The sequence below is a fragment of the Jaculus jaculus genome, chromosome 6, assembly GCF_020740685.1.
Source record: "Jaculus jaculus isolate mJacJac1 chromosome 6, mJacJac1.mat.Y.cur, whole genome shotgun sequence".
Classification (NCBI taxonomy): Eukaryota; Metazoa; Chordata; class Mammalia; order Rodentia; family Dipodidae; genus Jaculus; species Jaculus jaculus.
Window position 1 is genome coordinate 101,339,416 of NC_059107.1, and position 15,862 is coordinate 101,355,277.

Consider the following 15,862-nt stretch of genomic DNA (forward strand, 5'->3'; position numbering starts at 1 on the left):
GCAGTAGTGATGGCCTTGGAGGTGTGGGGTGATGTGGGCGCCCCCCCCCCCCGCCACCCTCGGGCTCTGGTAGGTTGCCTCCTTTGCTAAAGGTGAGTGGGCCTCAGCCTACCAGGCTAAACGGGAGGCAATTCTGTGGTCCCCTAGGCATCCTGGGAAAGCTGTTCTCTGCTTGGAGGACAGGAAGAGTGCAGCCGGGTCCTGGGAAAGTGAAGGAGAGTGTCCGGTGTGGGGGCGTGCAAAGGGGTGGGTGACAGAGATCGTGGCCAGCCTGGGAGATTCGGTGTGTCTTGGTGGAGGAGGAGGTCTTCTGGCTGGTGGAAAAAACTGGCTTGATGTGGCCCCAGGGAAGTGAGTTGGATTGGGGGCGGAGACGGCTCTGATGTGGGAAGCAGAGCAGAGAGTCTTTTTCTTTGCGAATTTTTAACCCCGTTTGAACCACACATTTGACACCTACAGCACCCCAAGCCATTTTTTTTTAAAAGACCTTCCCAGTTTGCACCAGCCTCAGTGTCCCTATGTGTGGAAAATCAAGAGTCACCACTACCTATTTGGGAACGGGTTTGGGATGGAGGAGGCGGTCACGGGAGGTAATGTAGAAAGAGGCAAGAGTTGAGGGAGGGGGTTGAAGTAGTTTAACCGTGGGGTTTGTTTACTCGGCAGCACCAATGACTTCTCACTGAGATTTCCCACCCCGCATTCTTCCTCAAAGGGAGGCCCCTGGAGCAGTAGATTTCCAAACATCGCTGCCCCGCACAAGGCCCGCAGTCCCCGCCCGCCCGCCCGCGGCGCCTGGGGAGGCCAGGGGAGCGGGTCCCCGCGCGGGGGGCGCCAGGAGGGCGTCGTCGCCACGGGGCCCTCGCCCCCGGCCCCCGCTGCATGACGCCACCCCGCCCTCCGGAGCCTGGAGCGGCGCCTCCATTTTTCTTTCGGGGCGGAAGGGCAGGGGCTCCCGGGTGGAAGGGGGGGGTCAAAGGAAACGGTCAGTTATCCCCCACGAAGGAAAAGGGGGTGCCGTCCTCTCCCTCCCGTGGCCTCAGTTGCCTCCTCCCCCCGCCCGTGCACACCCTTCCACCTTCTTCGGGGTCTCCCCCCCCTTGTTGCTAAGGCCCGGACCGTCATCCCGGCAACAGCCTCAGTCATGTGACCGGCAATGGCGGCGCTGACGAGAGGTAGGTGAGCCCGGCGCCCCCCACACCCACCGCGCGCCCCCCGGGCCCGCCTCGCCCCCTCCGCGCGGCCCCCGCGCCCCGGCCGCCGCCGCCGCCCCCCTCCCCGCGGCCAGGCCCACCCTCTCGCCAGCCCCGCCGGGCCCCGGCCTCCACCTGGGGCTTCTGAGGGCCGCCCCGGGGCCCGGCGGGGCACCGTCACCCGGCCGCGGGCTCCCGGGGCTCCCGCGGGTGGGGGGCGCGGGGAGTTGGTTCCGGGTCGGGGCGGGCCCGGCAGGAGGTCGCGGTGGGGCTGGGGGTGTGCAGCTGCCTCCGTGGGTGCCCCGGGGACCCTTGTCCTTCCCGGCCGTCTGTCCCCGCCGCTGGCCGCCGTCTGGAAGGAGGGAGCCGAGTGTCCGGCCTGGTTCGCCCCGGAGGAGTCACAGACGCAGCCCAAACCGTGGCCCCGCCTCCCCGAGCTGTGCCAGCGGCACCGGGAGCTAGGACACCTCGGTCCCGAGTCCCCTCTGATGGGGAGGGGACGCTCCGCCGTGCACCCGCTCTTGGGGCTTAGACGCTAGGGCTCCATCTGGCCTTGGGACTGTGATGGAGGCACAAATGGACAGGGGCTCCTTTTTTTTTTTTTTGGATCAGTCAAGAAATTGAGGTCACACCAATGGCCCCTCTTTCTGATTGAGCTGCACTTGGAGGTGTGGGAACAGCCCTGTAGCTGGATGTGACAGGACTCTGGGGAAACGTCAGACCCCTCCAGCTGAGCCCCTGGGTGAGCCCCGCCCCTCCTAGATGCAGACTAGGGAGCTGAGTGGCTGCGCCGCGTGCGCTGGTTTCAGAGGTGACCAGGAGAACTTTGTTATCGCACGGCCTGCAGCCGCTTTGCTGGCATCCCTGGCCGGCTTCAGCAGAGGGCCCGAGTTAGCTCTCAAGGAAGACTCCCTCAGTTCAGCAACAGGGCTTCAGTTACTTAATCCTGCGGAGCAAGTCAAGAAGTTGGGGGGCATAAGAAATGTTTCTGAGGGAGGTGGCAAGAGCGACCTTCATCTGGGAGGGCCTTTTTCCCTCCCTGTACACATGCCCTCTTGTGACCCTCAGAGCTGGGGAAGAAAGGAGGAGGGGTTAGCATGTTCAAATTCCTTTAGCAACTAGAGAGAGAGAGAGAGACAGAGACAGGCTGGGGATGGAGTTCTGCAAAGGAAGAGAGGAAATAGAAGAATTTATTTCTGGGCCGGCTGGGGAAGTGGTCATCTTTGTCATCACACCTCTTTCCTTTTCTCCTTGCCCTCAGCTCTGGTCAGCTGGGTGTGGAAGTAGAGGGATTTCTGCTACTACCATCGTCCATGGACTTTTCAGGTACTCAAAAGAACCTCAGCCCGTATCTCTGATGTTTCAAGTTGTCCCACCCACAGCAGCCTACCCCAGGCTCCTGTCTTGGAAGGCTGCTGGGTTGGGACCTGTAGGGGGAGGGAAAGAAGTTTCTCACTCCCCCCCCCTTTTCCTTCCCATCCCACCAGGTCACACATCCTACAAGTAGCAAGCAGGGAAAGAAAGAGTGAGCCTGCATGCCAATTTTAAGCTCTTCAGGATCAAAGTGAGCAAAAAGAAGGGTGGAACAGCCTCCCTCCCCTTTTGAAGAGTTCCTATTTTTCACCTAGACGGGGGAGGGGGCAGTTAACTGCTGCTGTGATCATGGGAGAAATGAAGGGAGAACCAAGGCTGATGCTTGGCTTAGAAAATAATAAAGTATGGAAAAGTGTGGAAAGTCTTGCTCCTCAGTGGGTGCTGGGGCGATGGGACAGAAAGGGAGATAGAAAACAAGTTTGTAGAAAGGGTTGGGGGTTGGACTTTGAAAGGAGGAGCCTGAAGTAGGAGGCAGGCACTTGGGTCAAAGGGGGATCCCCCACCCTGAGTCCCTTTCACCCTGGGGGCAGTGTCGTTCGTCCTGTCCAGAATGGCAGCCTGTGGAGGCACCTGCAAGAACAAAGTGACTGTCTCCAAGCCTGTGTGGGACTTCTTGAGCAAGGAGACCCCAGCCCGGCTGGCCCGGCTTCGGGAGGAGCACCGAGTGTCCATCCTCATAGATGGCGAGACTTCTGACATCTATGTTCTCCAGCTTTCCCCACAGGGCCCTCCCCCGGCCCCTCCCAATGGGCTCTATCTGGCCCGGAAGGCTCTCAAGGGGCTGTTGAAAGAGGCTGAGAAGGAGCTGAAGAAAGCTCAGAGGCAGGGGGAGCTCATGGGTTGTCTGGCTTTGGGGGGGGGTGGGGAGCACCCTGAGCTGCATCGCCCAGGCCCACCTCCTCTCCGAGCAGCCCCGCTCCTGCCCCCAGGGGCAAGAGGGCTCCCCCCTCCTCCTCCTCCTCTGCCCCCTCCTCTTCCTCCCCGTCTTCGGGAGGAGACCGAAGAGCAGGAGAGCACCTGCCCCATCTGCCTAGGGGAGATACAAAACGCCAAGACCTTGGAGAAGTGTCGGCACTCATTCTGCGAGGGCTGCATCACTCGTGCCCTGCAGGTGAAAAAGGCCTGCCCCATGTGTGGCCGCTTCTATGGGCAGCTGGTGGGCAACCAGCCCCAGAATGGGCGGATGCTAGTCTCCAAGGATGCCACCCTCCTACTGCCCAGCTATGAGAAGTACGGCACCATTGTCATCCAGTACGTCTTCCCGCCCGGTGTCCAGGGGGTAAGAAGACCACAGTCCTCTCTACCCTTTGATATATATATATACACATATATATGTACCTCTATCTCGCTTGCTCTGGGTGAGTGGGAAGTGTGTTGTTAGATGTGATATGCATCTGTCTCCCAGTATGCCTTCCAACTGGGTGCTCCAGGGGCACAGCTTTTCCATCCTCATGATCCCAAATCACACTTAAAAATCAAGTAAGGAGCCGGGCGTGGTGGCGCACGCCTTTAATCCCAGCACTTGGGAGGCAGAGGTAGGAGGATCGCCATGAGTTTGAGGCCACCCTGAGATGACAGAGTTAATTCCAGGTCAGCCTGGACCAGAGTGAGACCCTACCTCAAAAAAACAAAAACAAACAAAAAAAAAAAAATCAAGTAGGAGGGCTGGGGTGTAGCTCTGAGATCATGTCCCCAGCATGTGGGAGGCCATGAGCTCAGTCCTCCCCCCATCAGCCCCCAAAATAACAAGTAAGCAAGCCAAAAACAAACAAACAAACCTAAAGTATGAGATAAAGGGTTGAACAACTGTGGTTCCCTGATGAATGTGACAAGTATTCTTGGCCGAGGTAAATTCTGTGGAAATGGGGTCTAGGTGCAGGCGGGCACCTGACTATCCTGACGTAGCTGGGGGTTACTCCACTCCATATTTATGGAAGAGTAACAGCTGAATGAGAGTGCAGAGTTAAAGCAGTAATGAACAAGCCGGGTGTGGTGGTGTAGGCCTTTAATCCCAGCACTCAGGAGGCAGAAGTAGGATGAATGGTGTGAGTTTGAGGCCAGCCTGAGACTACATGGTAAATTCCAGGCCACCCTGGGCTAGAATAAGATCCTACCTCAAAAAAACCAAACCAAAGAAACAAACAAAAAAGAAAAACAGTAGTGGTCAAGGGCATAGAGGTGTCTTTCTGCTGAATGACGAGTAATGTCTATTTCTGGTTTGAAGAGTGATGAAGCGCTGGAGAGAAATAGAAAAATGGACCAGGTTAGCCAGCGGCAGAAGCATTAGTATATTCGGGTGGGGGAGGAAGTGCCAAACAATAAATTATTCTTAGTCTTCACATTTCTGCTGAGTTATCTACAGAGTGAAAACCAGCTTCCTCCCATCACTTCTGAGAATCCATTTGTTGCTGAATTGGGACTTGAGGGACTGTGATGGCCAGAAGAGCCTCTTAATAAGAATTATGTCCACAAACAGGCTTCCACTGCCTAGGCCTGAGAACTGTCCCTTTCTGGAATGGCTGTAAGCCTGTTGGGGTGCACAGACAGAGAACAGGCCAGAGTGACCTTCCATTGACACCAGACCTTAAGATGGCCAGCTGCTTACTGCCTACTCTTAATTCCTCTTCCTCCAAGGCTGAACACCCAAACCCAGGAGTTCGGTATCCTGGCACCACACGGGTGGCCTACCTCCCGGACTGCCCTGAGGGCAACAAGGTGCTGACCCTGTTCCGAAAGGCATTTGACCAGCGGCTCACCTTCACTATCGGCACGTCCATGACCACAGGGAGGCCGAATGTCATCACCTGGAATGACATCCACCACAAGACCAGCTGCACAGGGGGACCCCAACTGTGCGATTCCTCTTCATTTCCTTCCTCTTGGCTTCTCCCCTTTTCTCCATTTCTATTGAGGGAGAGCCATCCACCCTCTCCTCTGGGAGTCTGCTAACTGGAGGGGACTACCCTAAAGCATTGCTTCCATCCTAGTCTTTTTTCAACCTGGTTCTGATATGTCCAGTTTAACCTACAAATATAGAATCAGGCTGAGTTATGTTGGGTTTGGAAGTCCTCCCTCTTGGGGAGGAAGTGGGGAGGGGTCTGAATTTGGCCTCCACTGAGTCACTCAGAGTGAGAGTGAGCAGAGAATAATCCAAGCATGCCCAAGCAGCTCTAACCCTGCTCCTCATTTCTGTTTGCTCCCAGGTTTGGGTATCCAGACCCCACCTACCTGACCCGGGTCCAAGAGGAACTGAGAGCCAAGGGCATCACAGATGACTGAAGGACATCCCCTTTGCCAAGGTCCCTGCTGTCCTCCTCTACTAGGATCCAGTGGAAGCCTCTGTTCTCCTCTCTCCCTTTGCCCCCACACCCACCAAGTAGGGGATCTGTCTGTCTTGGGAGGGAGTTCGGAGGGGAAGGGGGCAACCCCTTTCCCTGTCCCCCATTGGGCAAATGCTTCGGTGCCCTGTGATGCACCCTCCTCTAGCAGAGGCTGGTCTTCAAGGCTCTGCTCCCTGCCTCCTGTGTACATACTCCCTGTTCGGCCCCTCCCGTGCCCTGGGCTTTTCCTGGTATGTGCTGTGCTCCAGTGACTAAGCTGAGAAAGGACCTGGGTGGGGAGGCTGGGCTCTCTTGAACTCCAGCCCCTAAATACTACTCCCCTTCGGACTGAGTTGAGCCCTCCACCCCACGGAGCCAGCTGTGTGTTCATAAGCTAACAGTCCTCCTACCTTACTTAACCTTGTCCTTTCTCTCCTGTCTCTGTCAGTCTCTGTCTTTATCTTGCTCTTCTCTGCCCCCTATAAGGAGCCTCCTTACCCTGTTCTGGAATCGCTGCCAGACTGTAGCTTTTAATTTAATAAAAATAAAGTAAAATATGCAACTCTATGCCACACCCGTTCTGTTTCTTGGACAGGGAGAGGGTGGGGTGGGGAGCCGGACCTGCTGAGAGGGGAAAGGGGGTGATGGGGATTTTTTAGCATGCCTTCGTAGCCCCTTTCCCTCCTAAGGACCCTGGGAAACAGGATGCAACTAGTAGTGGTTTCTGTAACAACCCTGCAAAGTCCTGGGCCACGCTGCTATGATGGACTCGGGATTAAGAGGGGTTTGTTTGTTGTTGAACTGTTTGTAGAGAAAGGAACCACCCTACCCCTTTTGCGAAGTTTGGCTGTGGTGGGAGTTGGGGCGGAGCCGGGCTGGGGGTGGATTCGGCAGCAGCAACTCCCCGGACGCACGCAGTCCTCAGAGCCCCCCAGCTTCCGTGCCCCCTCGGTCCTGAAACGTGAAGAAGGGTAGGGGTCCAGCATGAAGCCCCCGGACCGCCCCGCCCCTGGCCGCACTGACCGGATACTGGGGGTCATGGGGGGCATGCTGCGCGCATGCGCCGTACCCGGGCAGGAGGGGGTAAGAAGGCGGGACTGTGGTGGGGTTGGGGGGTCTATAGGGGACTTAAAAGAGTTTCACCCCACAACTCAGTATACCCGCAAACAAAAGTTACGCGGGGCAGTCTCAGAGACCAATAAGTTCAATTATGAGGGCCACAGCCACGTTTTGGAGACCCTTTGCTAACACTGTGGGTTCTGGCAGAGGGGAAAGGGAGGTCAAGGCTGCTGCGAGGAAGGGTTCCTTACAGTCGTTCTGTGCCCACAGAGTTCGACGAGAGGCCCCCTCGGGCCGGACAGTACCGAGACAGAGAGTGACGGTACCGAGGGGGATCCGAAAGGGGATCGCGAGCGTGAGGTCCTCTCCTGGGCTCCGGAGCCCGGTAAGAAGCTGGGCTAGGGTGGGGCACAGCTTGTCATCCTGCACGAAGTGGAGATTTCACACCGATCCTGCCCTCATTAGCATAAAGGTTGGCACCTCATTTGCACAGGGCCCGTTTAATCGCAGAGACCTCCACGCTTCCCTCCCTTCTAAGTCCGTCGTGTGTCCCCTGTTCAGCCGGTGCGGAGCCCCTGCAGGCGGGCGGAGTGTCCCCGCGCCCCACCCCTGGCCCCTAGCCAGCTTCAGGCTCCAGGACTTCGCCTTAATTGGTGATTAGTCTTAGCTGGAGTCCCGGGACCTGGAGGGAAGAAGGGTCCCGCGAGAGGGCGGCACCTGACCTGTGTTCCCCACAAAGACTTCCCCACACATGAACCCCCTTGCAGGCGGGCGTTGGGGGGCTTGAGTCACCCCGAAATAGTCCCAGCTCCAGGGCCTTTCACAGCAGCCAGGGCTTCATCCCGCGAAGGGACCCGCAGATCCCGCCGCCCGGCTTAACCCCCAGCCCAGCGCTCCGCAGTGGCCGCCGAGCTGCGGGAAGGAGGGGGGAGCTCGGGTGCGGGAGCCCAGGCCCGGGGTGAGGTGGAGGTGCCGGGGCGGTGGGGGGGGGAGCCCGGGGGAGGGGGCTGGGGCGGGAGCCCGGCCGGGGCTGGAGGGGGCGCGCGGGAGAGGCGGAGCCGGGCCGCAGAGGCCCCTCCCCGCGGCGGCCCGGCCTGTTATTCCGCTCTCCGCTCGGCCCGGACCCGCGCAACGCCGCTGGCCCTGGGAGTCGGCTCCCGCTCCTCCCCTCCCGGGCCTAGAGCCGCCCCCAGGCCGAGCCCGGAGACGGGGCTGCAGCTGCTGCCGCATCCCGGCCCAACCTTTCCCACCATCCCTCCTTCTGCCCTGGCTGGACATCTGGACTCTGGGCCCCGCACCACCAGGGTTCCGGAAACCCTCCCCGCCCAACTACGCGGCCTGGCCCCGCACGGCCCTGCCTCCAGAGCCCCCAGCCCTCCTCCACACCCGACTTGCGTCCACTCCTGGACCCCAGCTCCGCATCCCCTCCTCGCCCCTCCCCCAGCCTGGACCCCGGTGGGAGAGAGGAGGGGTGTGCGCCCAGCGCCGTCCCCGCCCCGCCCCCCGTGATTCCTCCTGTATGGCCGGCCCGGGTGGGGGGTGCGGGGGGCCCCGGGCGCCATGCGGGGGGGGCACAAAGGGGGTCGCTGTGCCTGTCCCCGTGTGATTCGAAAAGTGCTGGCAAAATGCGGCTGCTGCTTCGCCCGGGGGGGACGTGGTGAGTTCCAGGTCGCAGGGGCCCAGTCTTGAGTGGGTGGGTTGCCTGGGCTGGGTTCAGGGCATCTTGCTTGCCCTGACCCTAGGGATTCAGGGCTGGAGCCTGTTAGATATGTTTTCCAGGAAAGTAATTTAACATGATCTCTAGGGGTCCCCTCTACTCCAGATTTCTGTTAGTTCAAGTTGAGGAAGCTGGGGAGGGTCGAAGGACTCGTCTCTGTCTTATATAGTCAATTAGATATGAAGGTAAAATTCACCCACAGTCTCCTTGGGCCCAGAACCCTCCAATCGTTTTGTTGAGAATCACTGGGAAAGGGACAGGGGAATGGAAGGGTGAAGAATGAGGGGGATTCCACACGGGGCTTTATAAGGACTCAAGTCGCAGCTCCCCTCAACTGCTGGCCAGAGACAACCCTGCTGAGGTGTTCTTACCGCCTCCTCTGCTGGGTTCGTGCATGTGTTAGGAAGGTGGGCTGCCCAAGTTGTTTCTTTTTATAGTAATTACTGCAACTGGAGGAGGAGAGGTCTGGGGGTGGCAGATGGACTCAGCTCTTTTGTTCTTTCCTCTTGCCTGAGAATGGTCTGTACCCATTGGAAGGGGGAGGGTTGTAGGAAAGCAGATGGCTACCCCCAGCTCCAGTATCTACCCAGATGGCTGCCCCCACCCCCATATCTGTGCTCTGCTCAGGATATGGGGAATCTCCACATGGAACTGGGGGGGGGGGTTGCTGGCTGTACTTCCTCTTCAGGGTGCCCTGGAGAAGACTTCTATTCTGGCTGACTCAAATAAGGGTGGCAAGAATGAGCCCTGGGAGAGAGTGTCATGGAGAGGACAGCCCGGGAATTCCCCTGAGACCCTGAGTCTGGAGCTGAGCACTGTCACCTCCTTTTTTTTTCACCCCATTAGAATCCTATTCCATTGCTGGTAGTGAGGGGAGTATATCGGCTTCTGCTGCCTCGGGTCTAGCTGCCCCCTCGGGCCCCAGCTCTGGCCTCAGCTCTCATCCTTGTTCCCCTGGCCCCCCAGGGCCAGTCAGTGGCCTGAGAAGATGGTTGGATCATTCCAAACATTGTCTCAATGTGGAAACTGAGGCAGACAGTGTTCAAGCAGGACCATATGAGGTGAGCAGGGAGTGCCACAGAAGCATGTAAGACATCCATGAAGGACTCTGGGAGACTCACTAGTTGAGATCACTAGTCATCACTGGGGAACTCAGCTACTGTTCATGACCTCTGACACTTCATCTGTGGTCTCAGAACTGGATGCTAGAGCCAACTCTAGCCAGAGGAGAGGAACTGCCAGAACTGACTTTGTTGACCACACTGTTGGAGATCCCTTCAGATAAGACACAGGTATGAAAAAATGGAGCTGGGTATAGTGGTGCACACTTGTAATCCCAGCACTTGGGAGGTGGAGGAAGGAGGATCAGGAGTTCAAGACCAGTCTTGGCTGCATATCAAGTTCAAGGTCTGCCTAGGCTACCTGAGATCCCATCTAAGAAACAATGAAGGAGGGGGAGGGAAAATGAGCTGGAGATCTGGCTCTGGTTCAGTGGATAAACTCATTACTACCCAGCATGAGGACCCGAGTTTGGATCCCCAGCAACTACATAAAATGCCAAGCGTTGGTAGTGTGCCTGTAATCTGAGCACTGAGGCATGGAGAAAGGGAATCTCTGGTGTTTGCTGGCTAGTGTATCCAAATAGGAAAGTTCTAGGCTCAGCCAGAGACCCTGTCTCAAAGAATAAGGTTGAGAGCAACTGAATGTTGCTTCTCACACGTGTCTGCACACTCATGCAAAAGAGAAGAAAGATGGAGGGAGGCAAGGAGGGGTGTGGATCTGAGAAAGCTGTCCTTACCCCCAAAGGCATCCATTTGCTTACTCTAGTATGTCCTGTCCTTCCAGCCACCCGAAGAGGAGACTTTGTCACAGGCTCCTGAGAATGAGGAGGAGCAGAAGAAGAAGGCTCTGGAAAGGAGTATGTAAGTCCACAGCCCCCACCCCAGTTGCAGAACTTCCACAAGACCCGTCCCTCACATTTTAGCTAGAATTCTCTGCGGGTGGCTGTGGTGATGGAAGGGCTTCTAGTCCAGGAGGAACAGGCTAAACCAAAGATGTGGCCAGACTCTGAAGTGGGGGCACCCTTCTGCTCCCTTCCTAGGTATGTCCTGAGTGAGCTGGTAGAAACAGAGAAAATGTATGTGGATGACTTGGGGCTGATTGTGGAGGTAGCTCCCCTTTCTCCCTCCTAGCCCTGGCCCAACAAGCCCTTTCCCTCTGCCTGGGGGTAATTTTCAGCAGACGCCCCAGTGCATGTCTGCACCACCTTCCCAGGCACATCCACCGCTGGATTCCCTGGGCGGGGGCGGATCCCGCCAGAACTAGGGCTACATGCTCATGCTCCCAACTCAACCTTCCAGGGTTACATGGCTACCATGGCGGCTCAAGGGGTCCCTGAGAGTCTTCGAGGTCGTGACAGGATTGTGTTTGGGAATATTCAGCAAATCTACGAGTGGCACAGAGAGTGAGTGGTGGAGCCCTTAGAGCCAGAGGCTGGGGAGAGGCATTCATCCAGTTATCTCTATGTCCTACTCTGCCTATCCCAACCATGTGTCCAGTGTGGCCCAAGAAGCCTTCGGGTTTTGTAGAGGATGAACCTAGGGCACATCACTGAAAATCAGGGATGTGTGATGGAAGTAAGGGGTCTAAAAAGTATTTGATCTCTTTTCTCTGACAACTCTTTCAGCTATTTCCTGCAGGAGCTCCAGCGGTGTTTGAAGGATCCTGATTGGTTGGCTCAGCTCTTCATCAAACATGTGAGGCTTGAGAGGGTGGGGCTTGGTAGGAGAAGGGCTTGAGAATGGGGCAGGGCTCTGGGATGTGTCTGACATCATCACCCTGCTCTCTCGTTTCAATACTGCCTGGGTTAGGAGCGTCGGCTGCACATGTATGTGGTGTACTGTCAGAATAAGCCCAAGTCAGAACATGTGGTGTCCGAGTTTGGGGACAGCTACTTTGAGGTCAGTGGCTGAGGTACCTTGGGCAAAAGAGGGGCAGAATCATGAACAGGCTTTTAACCTGTGCCTGTCTCCAGGAGCTCAGGCAGCAGCTGGGGCACCGCCTGCAGCTCAATGACCTCCTCATCAAACCAGTACAGAGGATCATGAAGTACCAGCTGTTGCTCAAGGTCAGCACCACCTCCTACTGGGGGCTCAGCTGGCTGGGAGAGCCATTTCCTCAGTCACCTCTCTACAGGGTCTAAAGGCTCGGCCAAGGTCCTCACCTGTGTCCGCAAGGGCCTGATGGGAGATCTTCTGAGGATGTGCTCATGACCTGCCTGAACATGTCTTCTCTATGTCACAGGATTTCCTCAAGTATTACCGTAGAGCTGGGATGGATACCGAAGAGCTGGAGGTGAGGACCCCAAGACCCTCCACGGCATGCCAGGCACACTTTATGCTCTTAGTGCTAGGGGTTCCCCAGCCCCTGAGTGGTTCCCAAATGCCTGGTTTTTAGGGGGAGGCTGTTGTCTAAGGAGGGATCTTACCCGATTATGACTCCCTTTGCTCAACTATGCTCCTCTTCGCTTGCATTCCAGCAAGCTGTGGAGGTCATGTGTTTCGTGCCCAAGCGCTGCAATGATATGATGTCTCTGGGGAGGCTGCGGGGATTTGAGGTATGGAGGAGGGTCAGGAGACAAGCGGGACTCTGCTCTCTGCCCAGGCCTTAGCACTCCGGAAGTCCTTACGGGGAATTACCTTCTGGGTGACTCCACCCAGGGTTTGCCTGGAAGTGTTGTGGGGAGGGGGGGCAGATGTTCCTTTCCTCTTGTGCGTTCTCAAAGGCCATGTCCTTTGGTTCCAGGGCAAACTGACAGCTCAGGGAAAGCTCTTGGGCCAGGACACTTTCTGGGTCATAGAGCCTGAGGCTGGGGGTCTACTCTCTTCCCGGGGTCGAGAGAGACGTGTCTTCCTCTTCGAGCAAATCATCATCTTCAGCGAGGCACTGGGAGGAGGAACCCGAGGGGTCACACAGCCTGGCTATGCTTACAAGAGCAGCATCAAGGTGGGCCTGGTGGGCCGCCAGGGAGGGAGGGCTCCCACTGGCATGGAGCGAGGCCTCCCGAGATGTTTGGCTCTTGGATTTGGTGGTGGAGCCCACAGAATCTGAGGATTCTCTGATTTGCCAATCCAGGTGAGCTGCCTGGGACTGGAGGGGAACCTCCAAGGTGACCCTTGCCGCTTCGCACTGACTTCCAGAGGGCCGGAGGGTGGGGTCCAACGCTATGTCCTGCAGGCTTCAGACCCTGCAGTCAGTCAGGCCTGGATCAAGCAAGTGGCTCAGATCCTGGAAAGCCAGCGGAACTTTCTCAATGGTGAAGCTCTCCTCCCTCCCTTCCTTCCTCCTTCCCTCCCTGCTTCCTCTTTATGCTCCCTGGCCATTTGATCTCCTGAACCCCTCTGCGCCCCATCTCTAACCCCAGACTCTGAGCTGAGCTCTTCTCCACTCTCTTCCTTGTCAAAATTTGTTAACTCACAGGGTTGGAGAGATGGCTTAGTGGCTAAGTGCTTGCTTGTGAAGCCTAAGGACCCTGGTTCGAGGCTCGATTTCCCAGTACCCACATAAACCAGATGCACAAGGTGGTGCACACATCTGGAGTTCATTTGCAGTGGCTGGAGGTTCTGGTGCACCCATTCTCTCTCTTTCTCTGCCTCTTTCTTGGTCTGTCTGTCACTCTCAAATAAAGTAAAAAAAAATGTTAACTCAGAATTGTCTAAAGCCCCAAGCATTTTGTATTGGCTGACTTGGGAGGGAGAGAAAACCAGGAGGGTGACACAGTAGAGATCCCAGGAAAGGAACCTGCCTGTGTCTGCTGTAACACTTTGGTTCCTTGTTTTGTCCCAGCATTGCAGTCACCTATTGAATACCAGAGACGGGAGAGCCAGACCAATAGCCTGGGGCGGCCAGGAGGGCCTGGGGTGGGGAGCCCCTGGAGAATGCAGCCTGGAGCCCAGGTCAGCACACACACACCCATCAATGGCTCTCTCCCTTCCCTGCTGCTGTTGCCCAAAGAGGAGGTAGCCAGAGCCCCCCTGCCTCTGGACACCCAGGTATGAGGAATCACATTTCCTGTTTATTGGGACAGAGGGGAAGGGTCTACTTTTTAGTTTTCTCCTCCCCCATAGGATCCTTGTCTTCCACCAACTTCCACTTCCTACTTCCCAGCCATCCTTTACCTTCCTCCCCTCCAGTTTAATTCTGGGGCAAGAGGGAGGTGGCCTGGATGGGGGTTTCAAGACAAAGGGAAATGAAGGTGGCTTTTGTTGATCCTCTGACTTTAATCTTTCTTCAGGCCCTCAGTGAAACCCCCCAGGCTCATCATGACTATCCCCTAGCCCCTCCAACTCCAAACACCCCTCCCTGCCAGGCCAGACTTGCCAAGCTGGATGAAGATGAGCTGTGACTGGTGAAGGCTATGGGGAGGGTACTGATTCAGCCACTTATTCTCCAAAGAACTTTCAGGGCAATCTTTCTGGAGACGCTCCAGAACTCCTTCCTCTTGGCGTGTGTGGAGGGAGGGCAAAGCTTGGAGAGATATCAGTGTGGAGTAAAGTACCTAGACCCCAAAGGACTCCTTTCGAACCCAAGGAGTCTAGAACCCTTCAGCTCCACCCTGTGCATGTATCATGGTTCCCTCAAATGGAGGTTTTGAGGGGGTTGGGAGAGAGGGCTAGGACAATAAAAATTACTGGCTTTGGTTTTGATTTTGTTTTTTCCAGTTTTCTGTGAATAAAGGTTTTGTTATATCACTAAGGCTGCTGTCTTGGGTGGGGAGGGTGGTGATGTGGAGAAGCTTCAGTGGGTGGGGTGAAGTGGTATGAGCGAGATCAGCTGGCCCCAGTCATTGAAGGAATGGCTGATGATAGGAGAAGGGCACAGGGTGGAAGAGAACAGACACTGCTATCTTTGTCTCTCACCTGCATCTGTGGCATCTCAGTTCTGACCTGGCACTTAGAGAAAAAACTCTAGTCGAAATGTCTTCTTTCCCCTTATCCAGCTCTTCTCGATTCTAGACTCCTTCTATGGTCTCATCCCCACCAGGAAGTTCAGTGCGGTGTGACTGCGCCCCCCCCCCACCCCAACACCTAGTTTCTAAAGTACAAAATACCCAGTGTACCTTTCCTTCTGATGCTTCCATGTGCAGCTGAGGGAGAATGGGAGACGTGGAGAGGAGCCTGGCTCTCCTTTTCTGTCTTGGAGGTGGTAGGAGGAATCCACACAGTGCAACAGGGCTTCTTCAAAACCAGACCTAAAGAGTAGAGAGCTCAAGGGCTTTCACCCCTCCCAACTTCTGACACAGCCTGGGTCAGAGAGCCAAATGGCCTATTCCGGACCCCTATGCATCCAAGGGTCCCCTGGGCTCAGTCACGTGCACTGGGGCTTCCTTGACAGACAATAGACTGCTGGGGTGGGAGGGTGAGGAGATGCTGGAGCCTCCCTTGGGCCTCAGGTCCCTCTGGCCAACAATAAGGGGAGTGATCCATAAGGGGGGGGGACAGGACGTGGGGCCCAGATAAGATTTCTGGGGAACAATAGGAGGAATTGAAGAAGAGAGACCCACCCTCTCTGTACCCCACCCTAGGTTTTGGAATCAGGGACGGGGGTACCAGAGGGTGATGAGGATGGGGCGTCAAAAGATTCTTAGGAATGGAGGAGGGCATGACAGCAAACAGCCCGATTCTGGAGCTCAGAATCTCTTCCTTCTTTTCTTCTCCTCTTCCTCCTCCTTCTTTTCGGTTTCTAGAGGTAGGGTCTCACTCTAGCCCAAGATGACCTGGAATTCACTATGTGGTCTCAGGGTGCCCTCAAACTCACAGCAATCCTCTTGCCTCTGCCTCCTGAGTGCTTGGATTAAAGGCATGCGCCCCCAGCCCGGCTTGGAGCTCGGAAACTTTGTATTTCTTTAGGGACTGCAGGAGTATGTGAGCTGGATGGGTGACCCCTTTGTACTTAGTGTAACTATGTATTTTATTTTCAGAATAACACTTGAATGTAACAAATGGTACTTCAAGGGGTTTTGGCTCCTAGGAAAATCTTAAATTTACTGTCAATTCCGCATTTCCCCTATGCTAGGCCCAGCCGCTCTGCATACACACGTGGTGGTGGCTCTCTGTTACTGCCCTCATCAATGCTTGTAGAGTAGTTCACGAAACTACCCAAGCCAGTACCGCCCCCTCACACTGTCTTCAGGCAAGTTTGAC

General features: G+C 56.2%; 2 protein-coding genes across 9 annotated transcripts; both read left to right on the plus strand.

The window, feature by feature from the left end:
- Positions 1–926: 926 nt before the first annotated feature.
- Positions 927–6,451, plus strand: Dtx3 (deltex E3 ubiquitin ligase 3). Of its 4 annotated transcripts, none has more exons than XM_045151783.1 (7): positions 927–1,172; positions 1,803–1,932; positions 2,452–2,516; positions 2,678–2,754; positions 3,114–3,843; positions 5,199–5,416; positions 5,768–6,451. In XM_045151783.1, the coding sequence occupies exons 4-7, from the start codon at positions 2,726–2,728 to the stop codon at positions 5,841–5,843; spliced, it is 1,053 nt and encodes a 350-aa protein (XP_045007718.1). In that variant the 5' UTR covers positions 927–1,172; positions 1,803–1,932; positions 2,452–2,516; positions 2,678–2,725; the 3' UTR covers positions 5,844–6,451. The 4 variants fall into 4 exon arrangements, with proteins under 4 accessions (XP_045007718.1, XP_045007720.1, XP_045007719.1 ...); XM_045151785.1 differs by having other exon boundaries at positions 1,847–1,932; XM_045151786.1 differs by having other exon boundaries at positions 928–1,172; positions 3,095–3,843.
- A 356-nt stretch (positions 6,452–6,807) lies between these two features.
- Arhgef25 (Rho guanine nucleotide exchange factor 25) lies at positions 6,808–14,410 on the plus strand. 5 transcript variants are annotated; one of them, XM_045151781.1, is made up of 16 exons: positions 6,808–6,967; positions 7,214–7,328; positions 9,507–9,721; positions 9,857–9,952; positions 10,506–10,582; positions 10,762–10,828; positions 11,021–11,124; positions 11,347–11,416; positions 11,531–11,620; positions 11,695–11,787; positions 11,964–12,014; positions 12,199–12,276; positions 12,465–12,665; positions 12,795–12,975; positions 13,506–13,615; positions 13,954–14,410. In XM_045151781.1, exons 1-16 carry the CDS (start codon positions 6,869–6,871, stop codon positions 14,062–14,064), a joined length of 1,758 nt encoding a protein of 585 aa, XP_045007716.1. In that variant the 5' UTR covers positions 6,808–6,868; the 3' UTR covers positions 14,065–14,410. The 5 variants fall into 5 exon arrangements, with proteins under 5 accessions (XP_045007716.1, XP_004650086.1, XP_045007717.1 ...); XM_004650029.2 differs by having other exon boundaries at positions 6,809–6,967; positions 13,506–13,711; XM_045151780.1 differs by lacking the exon at positions 6,808–6,967 and adding an exon at positions 6,998–7,136 and having other exon boundaries at positions 13,506–13,711.
- The last annotated feature ends 1,452 nt before the right edge of the window (positions 14,411–15,862 follow it).